Below are 13,653 nucleotides of genomic sequence, written 5' to 3' on the forward strand. Positions count from 1 at the left end.
GTATGTGCGAACGTGCGTCCATTGGGTGCCCTCAAACGTTCACATATGAGAACAGGCTGAAGAGCCTACTGTGTGTGATGTTGGCACGTAGTTTGTTATAGAGAACTCACAGTGCAGCAGAAAATGTTGTTAAATTAAGTGTTACTCAACGAGGGCGTATCAGAAAGCTTGGAAACGGCATGATAAAAGATGTGTCCTGTGTGGTACAGTGGCTGCAAAATGGCTGTTTGTCTGCGTGGGTGTTAATCCAGTCAGGTTTTCAGGAAATTCACAGTGAATATTAGTGTGAAAAAGGACCTCTTTTGGTCATTTTGAATATCTGACTAGATTTTATAATGTTTGGGCAGACATGCCTAGCCCTAGGTTGCAGTGATGCTGGCATGAGGTCATTGGTCCACTTTTGATTAGGTTTCTACTTGAATGAAAGCAAGGGCATCAGGGGCCACTAAAACACCTATTGTTCCATGCTTATCATGATTTCTATTGGGCTAAAAGCTCTGTGCGTGGGAAGCGCGGACACAAATAGTTGAGATGTAGGTGGCTCCGTGAGGTAGGAGAATAGGTCACGGTGGACTAGGATGTGCAACTAATTGAAACTTGCGCAGTAACTGGTGGAGACTTCCTGACCAAGAGAATCCACCAATGCATGATTTCATAGCTTGATAAAGTATTGTGTACTAATTAATCTGTTCATACAGAAGTAGGGCAGCAGGTTAAACTCTCCAATAGCACCACATGTTTCTCAGGGCAGCATGTTCTTGCGAGTGCTGCCTTTTACCGGTTAATTGGGGCAGATCTTATTTAACAAATGAGGAAAATATATTTGAAAGAGTTGAGTACTTTGGGGGACAGACAATACGACTTGATGCAAATCACAAATTGTAGATGAAGGAATTTGGGTGTTCTTTTTTATCCAAGCAGTTTTTTCCAGACTACCAGAAAGAGTTTTTATTCTCTGATAAAATGTAATATCTAATTTTTCTTGGGGCAGTGGTGAAATGTTCTAAGATGTTGGAGAAATGGCTCACTTGACAATTCTTGATAAAACCTCGGTAAGTCACCAACGTTTCAGCGCATTTAGCACTCGCGCAAGAGAAGCCACATATCAACATTCTTTGCAATTCTATTGAAGTTAAAACATGTTAAAGAATCTGTTAGGAAGTTCCATAACAGGATTCAGGCATTTCTCGTCCTAATAGAATATGGCAATCTAACCTAATAGTGCCTCGTTCTTACAGCATCAAAAATAGGGATGGCAATGAAAATGCCAAACTCCTTGCAAGGTAACACGAGGGAGTAAATGATCGAGTTAAGCCACAGAGACCCATTCACCCTTGGCCTGGGACATTACATTATGTTGCATGGTGCCGTAGCCAAGAGGATGTCGTGTGGTGGCTCTTCACAGAAGCAGGCGCAGAAGGAAATTGGGGTATTTATAGCTGACCTTGCCAGCAGGAAAAGAAGAACTTTCCTGGAATTGTTGGGAAAACGTCTATTTTGAAGCTCTGTATTTTATGACTATGACTAAAAAAACATCCTGGAGTACACATCTCTGATGGCTTCATCTAAAGTGATGAGTGCATATTATATTTATATATATATAATATATTTTCATTCTATACAACAATTAAAATGGACAGTAAGAGAAAACGGGCATAAAACAGGCAATTAATTTCCCAAGATTAAACAGTTCATTCAGAAGGCGGTAACACAACGGCAAGACATTCCCAATTTAAAAAACAAAGCCATTTAAAATGCATTGTGCAAGATATCATTCCTTTATAATAAGGCATAGGCCAAATGTAAACAATATAACCCCAAAAATGCATTTTCGATTTTTGTAATCATTTATCACTGTTACTATATATATGTGTATATATGTATATATATATATATATTCTCATCTATTAATGTAAACCGCAACATTTGTATATTTGTATGCCTGTGCATAAATATATAAAAGAGAAGTTAATATATCGTGTATTTGTGTCTGTCTGTGTTTATATATTTAGCCACATACATTCTTAGGCAGAAGTCTATAGGGTTGATATATTTGCACCCACCTACTTTTCCTGCCACATTTCTGGATGGGACACCGTGAAATATTGAGAAAAAGTGGACTCTAAGCTTTGTAGAAAAAAAAAGTTATAAGCATTCCAAAATCGTCATTTGCATGCAAGTCCAACTTAAGTAAGACTACAGATTCGCTCCATAGTGGCAGACATTATTTAGCTTTTTTGTGCTTATTTTACTTCTTGTTATCATACAATAAGCATGAAAGGATCAGGATCTGGCTGGGTCCCATGTGTGCAAATGTGGATAACATTCAGGACTGTGTTATAAAGGACTTTTATGATGTGGGTAATAGTGGAAAAACACTGTGTGATGAAAAATGAAAGAACAGTCACTTTGGGTCTGCCATTCCTTTTTCAAATACTTCACTTATAAATAGTGTGAAAATCGGCTGCGTTGGGCTCAGGGGCTAAGTGGACATAAAGAGAAAATACCTCCAAAAGCTGAAAAGAACAATAAAGGGAAACGCAAAATCTCTGTCAAATGTGCACACTGGGAAAAGTGTATCTGTTGTATCTTAGCTGATCCTGTTTTGGAAAGAGTATAGATCTATAGCCATCCTCAGACTGTTTTAGCAGTGACTCATACATGGTAATAGCAACTATCACACACAATTAGGGTATGTGATAAACATGTAATCATTTCAGACTCCAAATTACCCATAACGTAATAACTCACTAATCGAAGAGCCCTGAGGAAGCTTCCATTGGTGAAACATGCATCAGCGTCATGCGTCCCTACAAAGAAGGAATATCATGTGAGAAATTACTAGTCAGAAAGACTGTCATGCTGCAATTCCCTACTTCTCAACCAAGAAAAGGGACACACATTAAGTGCCCTCAAGCAGAAAAAGTGGCTTATGCTGTAATACCAGTCATTATCCAGAATTGAAAAACGATTAGCCCTCAGGACCAACCTATATCACAAAATAGGACCAGGTTGATCATAAAGATTAACGCAGATGGGTGTCCTTGACTATGGAGAAGTCCCCAGTATCACGTACAGAATAAACAACTATATCTGATGCTATATATGTGCTTTTCATCTCTATGATAACTGGCTACTGAATACATGTATTTGTTTACCTGTCTAAAAAGCGTGGTTGTGCACCACGCTATAAAACTTTATTCACACTATTTAAACCGAGCAAGTGCCACAGCAACCGACCTCTCTTTCAACAACAATTGCAACATGAGCTAGTGGGAGCCCGATTTCCAATTATTGCCACAGCAGGTTTCACACTAATAACAAAAGACTTGATTATTCCAAAATAATTAATCGTGGGGAGTGCAGCATATATTGTATTGCGACGCTACAATTTTGAGAACTAACTCACATGGGTATGCCCAGGTGTCGACATCATTTCAGTTTAAGTCACATTTTACTCGTGGGTGTATTACACATGTGACATGTCTCTACTTCACTGCAAAGACATGTCCATGCCTTTGCATCAACGTAAATGCATCAGTGCAGGATCATCGGTTTATATTTTTCAGAGAATAAAAAAAACAGATTGAATGAAAGGGGACGAGGTGTAATAAAAAAATCTAGAGGGCACCCAGTGGGCGTCACCTCCATTAGAGGAAAAAAACACAAAGTTGTACGACCAACAAGAGTCGAAGTAAAAGTCAACGAGGTAAGTGTGGTCGATGAAAACATGTAGAACCCATTTCAATTGAATGATAACTTTTGCATTCTTTTTCAATGTTTTCGTGTTTGTGTGTTTTTGCCATTTTTTTTAATCATAACTGTTTAGGCGCAAACACAGTAAAACTTTATGGGCCTAATTCACAGAACGTTTAGCACAGTGCAAAGTGACTTTGCTCTCCAAAAATACCCTTTGCACCGGGCCTGATTCACAGAGAGGAGCAAAGTGACTTTTCTGTGCAAAAGTACTCTGCACCTCGCTAAATGGGCCTAATTCACAAAAAAGAGCATCAAGTAGCACAAACGTAGTGCTTTTTTTGCGAAGTCACTTTGCTCCGCTCTGTGAACTAGGCCATGTGTGCAAAGTGTATTTTTGGAGTGCAAAGTCCCTTTGCAGAGCGCTAAACGTTCTGTGAATTGGGCCACTCGGAAGAACACGCTTTGCATAAGTAGAAAAAGGCAAGAAATACCAATCCACTGATTCAAATGTGCTCCGCAAAGTAATTGTGCGCACACGGTTCTATGTGGTTTCATCGACTACACTTATTGTGCTGACGAAAACACCAAAGCACTGAAAAAGATTTTAAAAGGTATCATTCAAATGAAATGTACTTATGTGTCTGAGGGCACGTTATATGGCAAATACTTTTTGGAAGGTGAGAATGTAATACTGCTTGTTCTTTACAAGGAGTCAATGATGCGTGGTTTGTTTCCTTTTACAGCCCTGGAAGCACCACATCTGCTGCTCGAACTGCATGACCAGCGCGTCAACAAGAGCAGCACCATGGCGCTGGACTGCGCAGCTGAAGGTATCCCGCGCCCACAGGTGTCCTGGTACAAAAACAACCAGGAGATCCATAAAGAACCAGGTGAGAAGTTAAAATTCCTTTTCTCCAATGCTCCCCAGCTCCATGTACTTTTTGCCGTAAGTGACGTGGAACAGAATGCTTGTGAATTCACATTTGAAGGCTACAGCTCATTCCAAATTCATAGCTATTGTTTAATCCATTTTACAGAACCAATAGATATACTATGCTGTGAGAAACTGCAGTAAAATGGCCATTCGTGAAATGCGATAAAATGGCGGCAATGCGTTGGGGTACAAAAGCAAGCAAATGTGTCCCAGCAGGAAAGAGGCCTAGATTAAAGCAGTGAAAAAGTTCACAGCACACTGGCCCTCATTACAACACCGGCACTAAACCATGGCGCTATTAGCACCATGGTTGGTGCCGGTTTTGTAACGGGTCTGCCATGGTTCAATGGGGAATTACCACCCCATTCCAAGGTTGGCGGGGCGGTAATTCCCCATTGAACCATGGCCCTTCCCCATTCCCATTTTCGCCCCATAGGGCTCTATGGGAATGGGGAAGGCGCTAAGTACGGTACCGCAAATTACGGTACCGTACTTAGCACCAAGGTCCCTTTGCGGGTCCCTACATTAACGGCTGGTGTAGACCGGCCGTTAAGGTCGGGTCCCGCAAAGGGACCTCGTAATCAGGCGCTAATGGGTTAACGGCACCGCAGCCTTTTATGGCGCCATTGAGCCATTAGCGCCAGGGTCGTAATGAGGCCCACTGTCTCAATATATAATGGTTAGGAGAGGATCATTTATCTCTGGGTGCAATTATTTGATACCTCTTATAGTGTCCTTACGTTGGCTCGCAGCTCAACGAGAAACCGTCTTAATGTAAAATTGAGTCACACATATTAATTCGCCCTCATGGCGATTTTTCAAATGTAGCAATGTGCAAACACTCTATATTGGACATACAACTTATTTATGGCAAAAATAACACAATTTATTTCAATAGCTGTCAAAATTATACAAATTCAATTAATAAAAGTTTTTAATTAGAAAGTAGAATGAAGCAAAGGTAAAGGACAAGGAAATTGTAAAGGTCTAAAGTAAACACAATTGGGGTTTTAGACCCAAGCATTCTTCTGAGTATACCATTAGATTGTTTCAAAAACAAAAGGTTTCATAAGTCAAGTATTTTTTCATGACCAAGATCTATTCATTGAGAAACAATAACTCATATTGTGCACAACACTTGAGCATATACTTTAGTTCTACTAATTGGTAGAGTTCAATGTTTTACAGATCGATTCACAGTCATTATTTTAGGACCAAAAACTAATCATTGAGAAACAACATCTCATATTTTACACAACATTTAAACATGTGATTTGGTTCTACTGTTAGGTAGAGTTCAGTGTTTTACAGATCTACTCGGGGTCTACGTATGATGCCTGTATGATTCTTAAAGGGCGTCCCACTCGTGCATAACTGTATGTCAAATGCAGGCGTGGAGTACATTTTGGCGTATTTGTGGAGTAACCACCTTTCTCAGGACCAGAGTCAGATAAGAAATGGGGGGGACCCCTGAGGAGAAAGAACAACGCAAGGGAAAATGTATATGGTCAAGAGTATAAGAACTAACAAATGTATCACCAGCCCAGGAGGACACCAGTGAGTAAACTAAAAAGAGTCCACGTAGAGAAGTGCTGGATGGCATTACACGTGATAAAAAAATGATGGCTCCAGTCTGAGCATGCATACCGGTTAAAAATTTAAAATAGGGATAAAAAGCTACTGAGTGAGGGCAGAGAGTCTTGAACAATGAAAGTGTTGGCCCAAACTAATACGAGGGGTACACAGACATGAGTAGTGAAGCAATGGGCTGCGGTGCATTCTAAATAAGTGCACAAACCATAATTATAAGATGCATGCTCACCTTTAGTGAGAATGAATGACATACTACATAGTCTTCATGGTGGAGAATAAAGATAAACTCACAATGTCTGCGGATATTAAGAAGCTGGGGTATGCTGGAGCACGTCCTAATTCCCAACAGGACCAAATCAAGAGCCGTATTGTGGGAAGTGGTTCAATAGATCAGATGTCACAAGCTCTTTATTGTTTAGGTGGAACATGAGGACAGAAAAGGGAACACAGATCTTCTATGAGTCCTTACATATATATGAAACTCCACATTAATATGTTCTTATACATAAAAAGTTGGAATACCTGGCGGGCACCAAAGATAGTGTGCCTGGATATGTGAACCTTAAGTGGTCCGTAGTATGCTACTAAACAGAGCAAGTGAGACTTTGGCGTCCCGTGGTCTTCACGTGTGGTTGGCGTGAGCCCCAGAGTGGCGTTGCCCTGTAAAATGAAGGTACATAATCGACAGTCGGGACAGTGGGGACCCAAAAACTTATAGCAGTATGTGTTCAAGCTAGGCACTAACGTGTACCTTCGAGGAGTGGGCTGGCAACCGTCAGAGCGTCTACTTCCTGTTGGTTCTGGTTACCATGGTAACATGCTATGTTTACGATGGCTTTTTAAGACCAAAGTGTGCCAAATGGCTATAGAGGGCAGTTCATGTACTGCATGGGAGTCCGTGGTATAGACCATATAAATAGAATGTAATAAGCACAACAGGAGCTGAGAATTGAAACACCTGGTGTGGCCTATGAGGGTGGGTACAATAAAAGGAAATGAATGGATGAAAAAAGGGAAATGTGTCATGCTCATGAACTGCATCATGGGTGTCAGTACTTGGGGACAAATGGCCCTCAGCGGAAGGGAATCTAGATACCTGGACGAAAAAGAGTGTTTAAAGGGGGGGCCTGACATATGATAATGAGATGGAAGGAATTTGTCACGGAGGCCTATGAGGGCAACTGGTATATTGGACTCTCTTCATTGAGCCCTCTCAATTTGTCCAGTGTTTGGAGGCAGTAGATCCATCCCGATTCCTTAATGAGCAATGCTCGCTGTGTGTTGGGGCTGTTTTTAACAACGTCAATAATCCACCATTTCATGTCATCCGGTGAATTTGACAAGGCAATATAGTGTGAAACCATCAGTGCTAAGTGGTTTTTGCATCTGATTCTTGAGCGATGCTCGTTGATTCTCGTGTGGATTGGCCTTGTGGTCTTCCCCACATATCTCAGTCCACATGGACATTTGATAAAGTACACTACATTACTAGTTTTACAATTGGATAGGAATCATATATCCCACGTCCTGTTTTCAATTTGAAAGTAAGTAATTTTTTTTGTGAATTGACAAGCCCAGCAATTACCACAGGGGAAATATCCCATAAGAGGGCGAAGGACCCTGTGACTGATTTTCAATTTAGCATGGCACGATGAGTGTACCAATTGGTCTTTCAAGTTCCTCGACCTTTTAAAGGCAAATACAGGTTTGCCTATATCTGGGAGACTGGTATTGATCATGGGCCAGTATTTTAATGAGGCTTTTCTTAATGGCTAATGATTGTGTACTGTTGTGGTGACACACGTGATCCTCTCTTGAGTAGATCGTTTTAAACTAGGCTCAAAGAGGTTCTCCCTAGGTGTGAATCTTGCACTCTTGAGCGCATGTGACACCAGTTTTTTTGGGTAGCCTCTCTCCCTCAGGTCATTAACTAGTTTGCGAGGAAATCATTGAGGGACTCGAGGTTGCCTTGCCAAATAAAAATGACATTGTCTATGAATCTGAACCACTCCCTGATATGTGGTTTAAAGGAATTACTTTCTCAGAGTACAAACTGTTCCTCAAATGCGACCATAAAGAAAATGGCCAGGCTCTGTGCAAATGCAGCACCCATTACCGTGCCCCTTGTCTGAAGATAGAACTGGCCCGGATATACAAAGACGTTTTTTGTAAGACAATGGACATGAGTTCCACAATAAAACCCGCTGGAACTCTATGTGGGGTCGTCTGATGAGTGAGGAACCTGTGGACTACTTCTATCTCTTCCTCTTGGGGTATGTTCGTATAAAGCGATTTTATGTCCATAGTAACTAGGAACTCATTTTCTTCATTAAATGATTCACCTTCAAATATGTTAATAGTGGCGGTCATGGCTTTAAGGTAGGTGATGGTTTTTTTGACTTATGGGTTGTAGGAAGAGTTCTATGAATTTACATAGGGGCTCCACTATGGAGCCCCATCCCGACATTATAGGTCTTCCTGGAGGTAGGTCTGATGTTTGTGGATTTTTGGGAGGGCATAGAAAGAAGGGATTCTTTTGTCTGAATAATTCAGATATTCCAGTTCTTGTCGTGTAATCCATGAACGGTCTGCTGCAATTTGTGTAACTTCCCTAATTTCCTTTTAGATTTCCAAAGAAGGATCCTTCCGTAGAGGTTGATAGCTCTGTGTGTCCTCCAGTAGGTCCATACCCATACGGTTGTACTGCGTACAAGAGAAGACAACAATCCCAACCCTCTTGTCGGCTGGTTTAATCATCAAACGCGGATTCGATGTTAGCTCCTCGAGCGCTTGTCTTTCACTATCCGAGAGGTTGTTTCTGATGTTGTGGGTTTGGTTTTGGAGTCTTTTAAGGTCGTTCATGACACACTTCTCAAACAGCACTATTTCCTGTGCCACCTGGTTATCTGCTGGGGTTAACATCGAGGGAATCCTCAAGCCCGAGTCCTGTCTACTGTCGCATTTCTCTTGTTCTCCGAAGAAATGGCTGAGCCGTAGTTTCCTACAAAATTGTTTTATCTCCACCTCTGTAGTGAACCAATCCGTTCTTTTCCAGAAGTTGAATTTGTGTGTCAGACAATCCTATGTCAGACAGTTTGAAAACTGGAATAGTTTTCTCTATTGGTCTTGTTGATGGGGAGTTGGGGATGTCCTCTATTGGTTGTACCCTCTCCTGCGTGATCGTTGCCATCTCCTGCCTCCCCCAATGCGTTGGGCAGCTGCCACGGCACATACTTGCAGTGCACCTAGGCCTTGAAGAGACCCTATTGGACAATGAACTACCTTGACCCGCCACACCTCACATAGATCATTCTTCAACAGTTCAATAGATTTCAGGAACCCTCATTCAGTGCTCTGCACCTCTCGAATATAGACTGTACTAGGATGTTTTAAAGCTGTCAGTTACAGGTTGACACGTTTCTTTTGCTGTGCTTTCTGGAAAAAGTGTAACTGTCGCCCGCAATTAACGATTGTGGGAGGCATTTACAATGAATTCCTACGGCATCCGCCTGCTTTTTGCAGGTGGTAAAAACATGCATATTGCATTGGAATGCGTTGGTTCAAATGCATCATGAAAATAACATGCTAGCATTAAACCAAACGTTTTTGCATGCAGAGCTGGAATGCAAGGCAGGAACATGTATCCTGTTATGTGCCGCCCCTCACTAGCAAAATGATGAAAATCTCCCCAAAAAGGTGTTAAGAATATACATCCAGGCCTAACTTTAGCACCTTTTTTTTTACGATCCATGGGAACTGCAAAATTAGCCCCTTCCAGTCTCCCGATGCACAGTGGAAAGTTCCCAGCCCACTAAGCACCATGTTTGTAGTGATCATGGTTGGCCTTTCTTCTCTGCTTTCCCCCTAAGAGATTATCAAGCAATTGACATTAGACTAACAGAAAGTGTTGTTATTTTCTGAAGGTTTATCTCTGATGCATGTAGACCCGGGCCTCCACCTTTCTCAATTCCAGTAAAGATCTTTCACAACAAGTCCTAGCAAACGACTATGCTCGGCTGCCTAAAGCCGCGGGGTTCTTATTTGACTCCTGAAAAAGAAAAATGGCTTTCATAAATGTCCCTGTTTGAGAATTTATGAAGTTGCGAAACTGGGCATATTAAAAACCATTTGTCAAGAGGCCAACCTCAATATTTGTATTGAATCACTGAAACATGGACGGTGTCATTCATTGAGGTGTATGCATCAATGCATGTATGTTGGTCTACATGTTGACACCCGTCTATGACTCATCTTTTGACGAGTAGGGTAAAGGGAGCGGGCCCTTCTGTCTATGCCTCACATTATATTGGCAGATGCGATCTGAGACCCAATTGTCGAGTGCCAGTTTTGCATAAATAAAAGTCCTCCAGATTCTATCACCTGGCAAATGCTAAGATACAGGAGGAGTGCGGGAGTATAGGTCAGGGGCAACATGCTCGCCTTGGACGCAAGACAAAACGGAGCACCACAGGTTCGAACCTCTGGGTACTAAGTGCGTTATAAATAACCTAGCATAACCTATCATTCACAATTGTGCCTTAGCTTCACTACTTCCCATTACAAGGTGTTGCCACTCCCCTGCCTTAACAAACAACTGAATGCATTTTGCAAGGATGAACTATGAAGTGTAATGAGCTGTTCATCACTCTTAAGTTAACTTTGATGGAGGCATCCCACATGTGGCTGGGGCTTTACCTAGATTTTCATTTGTAACCCTGCCTACAATCAGAAGTAAAGCACTACCTGAGTACTTTCTTTTTAACTTTGAGTGAAGGAGGCGGTAATAAAAACAGGAGGATTATGGTCTTAGAGTCTTAGATTAAGCTCTTTGAAGTTAAATCTAAAAAATAAAATATAACATACTACATTACAGGTGCATTACATCAAATTGTGTTAAATTAAAATAAAGCAGAAATAATGGTAACATTGATTCTCCATGATCAGAACCTGACAAATGATATCACAAATGACATCCTCAATCACTTTATTGATGGCATCACTTACATAGTTTGCAATGACACAGTCCAGGACATTAATAATGACATCACAAAGTAAGGTTATGATGACGTAACATATAAAATCAACACTGACATCATTGATGACTTAAGCAGAGGCTTGTACAGGGAAGTGCATGAGCGGGCAAGGCCCACCCACAATCTGTACATGCCACTCAGCAGCGATGTGTGGGCATTTACAGATGTTAATAACACGGTTGTGGCCCTAACTCCATCAGCTTCAGGCCCCACTTGTTAGACAATCCTGGCTACGCCTCTGCACATAGCTGAATGTACTCTTTACTCTGCAGCTCACACTTTTTAGCATCAGTGCAGAGAGGCTACTATGTGATAATTCGCATATAAAATGTACTGAACAAAGATGAGGAAAGACTGAAGACTCACAGTTAAAAAGCAACACCAATGTTTAGGAATTAATTTATGGTTAAAGCAATAATATAAAAGTTTATCTGCTTTAGACATTCAAAATTATCGGCTCATTTTTACCAAGGTTACCTTTTCCTCTCCTTTTGATATATATCCTTCTATTGAACATGCAGAGTACTGCCCCGCGCCTATTTACTTTCTTTTCAAAATGTGACAAGTCAATGATGTTAAATCTGAATCTGAATTTTTTATTTGCCAATTTATTTTAATACATTTCTGAAGTGCACTTGTACGTTTGATGTTAGTAAATTATAACATGGAAGCCAACACGTGTTTCGCTCTGTTGTGCATTTTCAAAAGGTTTGTTTCTCCTAATCAGTGTTAGTAAAAGTGTTTAAAAAAACGGGGTATTTCAATGCAAACAAAAATGATAAAAAGAAAAAAAAAGAACAGAAATAAAACAAGAACATTTATTATTTTCAATCTGAAACGTTTCTTAGTTTTCAAAATATGTTCACCTCCAAACTAAATACAAGTTATTCAATATTTGCACAGAGAAGGGACGTGCCATAGGCATTAACATCATGTTCTATTTGAGTTACTTTTTTCTTGCTCAAACATCTATTTTCAGATGTTAGCAATGCAGACATTAGATTTATTGTTTCAATTCTCATGACTGTGTGGATAAGGCCACATCTCCCTTTTTACCCTTAGTCTGTAGTTTTGTACTACTTGCTAAATGTTGATTTTGGTTTGGTTTGCAATGTATTCTTTATCTATATTCTAGGTCTCACTTCTTAACCATTGTTCATTGTTAGTTATGATTGGACATGTTGGTCCATCTGAAAATTGATTGCAAAACTTGAATTGCAAGAAAAGAACATTTGTTTAAGAACAACCTATTTCTCTTTTGTAAACATATATACCTGCTGAATATACATCTGGTACTCCTGCTACTTGAGCTCCTACTTCTCCAGTGGTTTATGTTATGTTATGCTGTTACTGGTGCCTGTATCTAGTGGAGCATGGTAACTGTTCTGTAACTACTTAAAAGGTATTATAAATGGGGTTTCATTTTCACTCACTTGAGTATTTAATCGTTAGTTCTTAAATTTACAGTGAGGCTGTAGACCAATGTATATTGTTATCTTGTGCATTATGTGTACGCAGTATTGCAGACGGATGCAATTAGAAGGCCTTTGTTGTTCTTGTTTTTGTCTGCAAATGCTGCAGGCAGACTAGTCTAATTACATTGGGCCTCATTACACGGTAGGCGGTGAGCCATGGCGCTATTAGCGCCATGGCTCATGCCGGTAAAATACCGGCACCGCCTTGGCGGAAAGGGGATTTACCGCCCCATTCCAAGGTTGGAGGGGCGGTAAATCCCCTTTCCGCCATTGCCCTTCCCCATTCCCATTTCTGCCCCATAGGGCTCTATGGAAATGGGGATGGCGCTAATTACGGCACCGCTATTTTGCGGTGCCGTAATTAGCTCCGAGGTCCCTTAGCGGGTTGGATTTTAACGCCTGCAAGAAGCAGGCGTTAAATCCTCCAACCCGCAAAGGGACCTCGTAGTACGGCGGTAAGGGTTAACGGTCACCGTTGCCATTAACGGTGACCGTTAACCCTTACCGCCGTCCGTGTAATGTGGCCCATTGTAATGTTCTTCACATTTCGGCTCTAGTTTTGATTATTTTTTTTTAACAACGTTTGAAACAGATTATTTTAAGGATTAGATGGTTCCTTGCCTAAATAACTGAAAGTATTATTATATTTTCGTTTAGGGTATTGTTTATTAGATATGTGACATTAAAAATAAAGCTGATCAGCCATTGTTTTTGTCCAAACACTTCTTAGACAGACTCAGACTATTGCTGAAACATCCTCTATTTTGTAATGTGTTATTCTTCACATTGTGGCTTACATTTTCCTTGCTTTGGTTCTTGTCAGTATTTAGAACCGTATTTTATAAATGTCTGGCAAGTTCTTTGAAATACAGTTGAGATTCCGATTCTTCTGTTTTCCAAGGTATTTTGTGTTGGGTAT

General features: G+C 40.7%; 1 protein-coding gene across 1 annotated transcript in view; it reads left to right on the forward strand.

Annotated features, from left to right (window-relative positions):
• FLT1 (fms related receptor tyrosine kinase 1) overlaps positions 1–13,653 on the forward strand; it is a 577,293-nt gene that overhangs the window by 211,134 nt on the left and 352,506 nt on the right. The window contains exon 14 of the mRNA XM_069639312.1: positions 4,443–4,589. Coding sequence (XP_069495413.1) covers positions 4,443–4,589 — 147 coding nt within the window. The remainder of the gene's footprint in view (positions 1–4,442; positions 4,590–13,653) is intronic.

The sequence above is a fragment of the Ambystoma mexicanum genome, chromosome 7q (genome assembly GCF_040938575.1).
Source record: "Ambystoma mexicanum isolate Mex_15411 chromosome 7q, UKY_AmexF1_1, whole genome shotgun sequence".
Lineage (NCBI taxonomy): Eukaryota > Metazoa > Chordata > Amphibia > Caudata > Ambystomatidae > Ambystoma > Ambystoma mexicanum.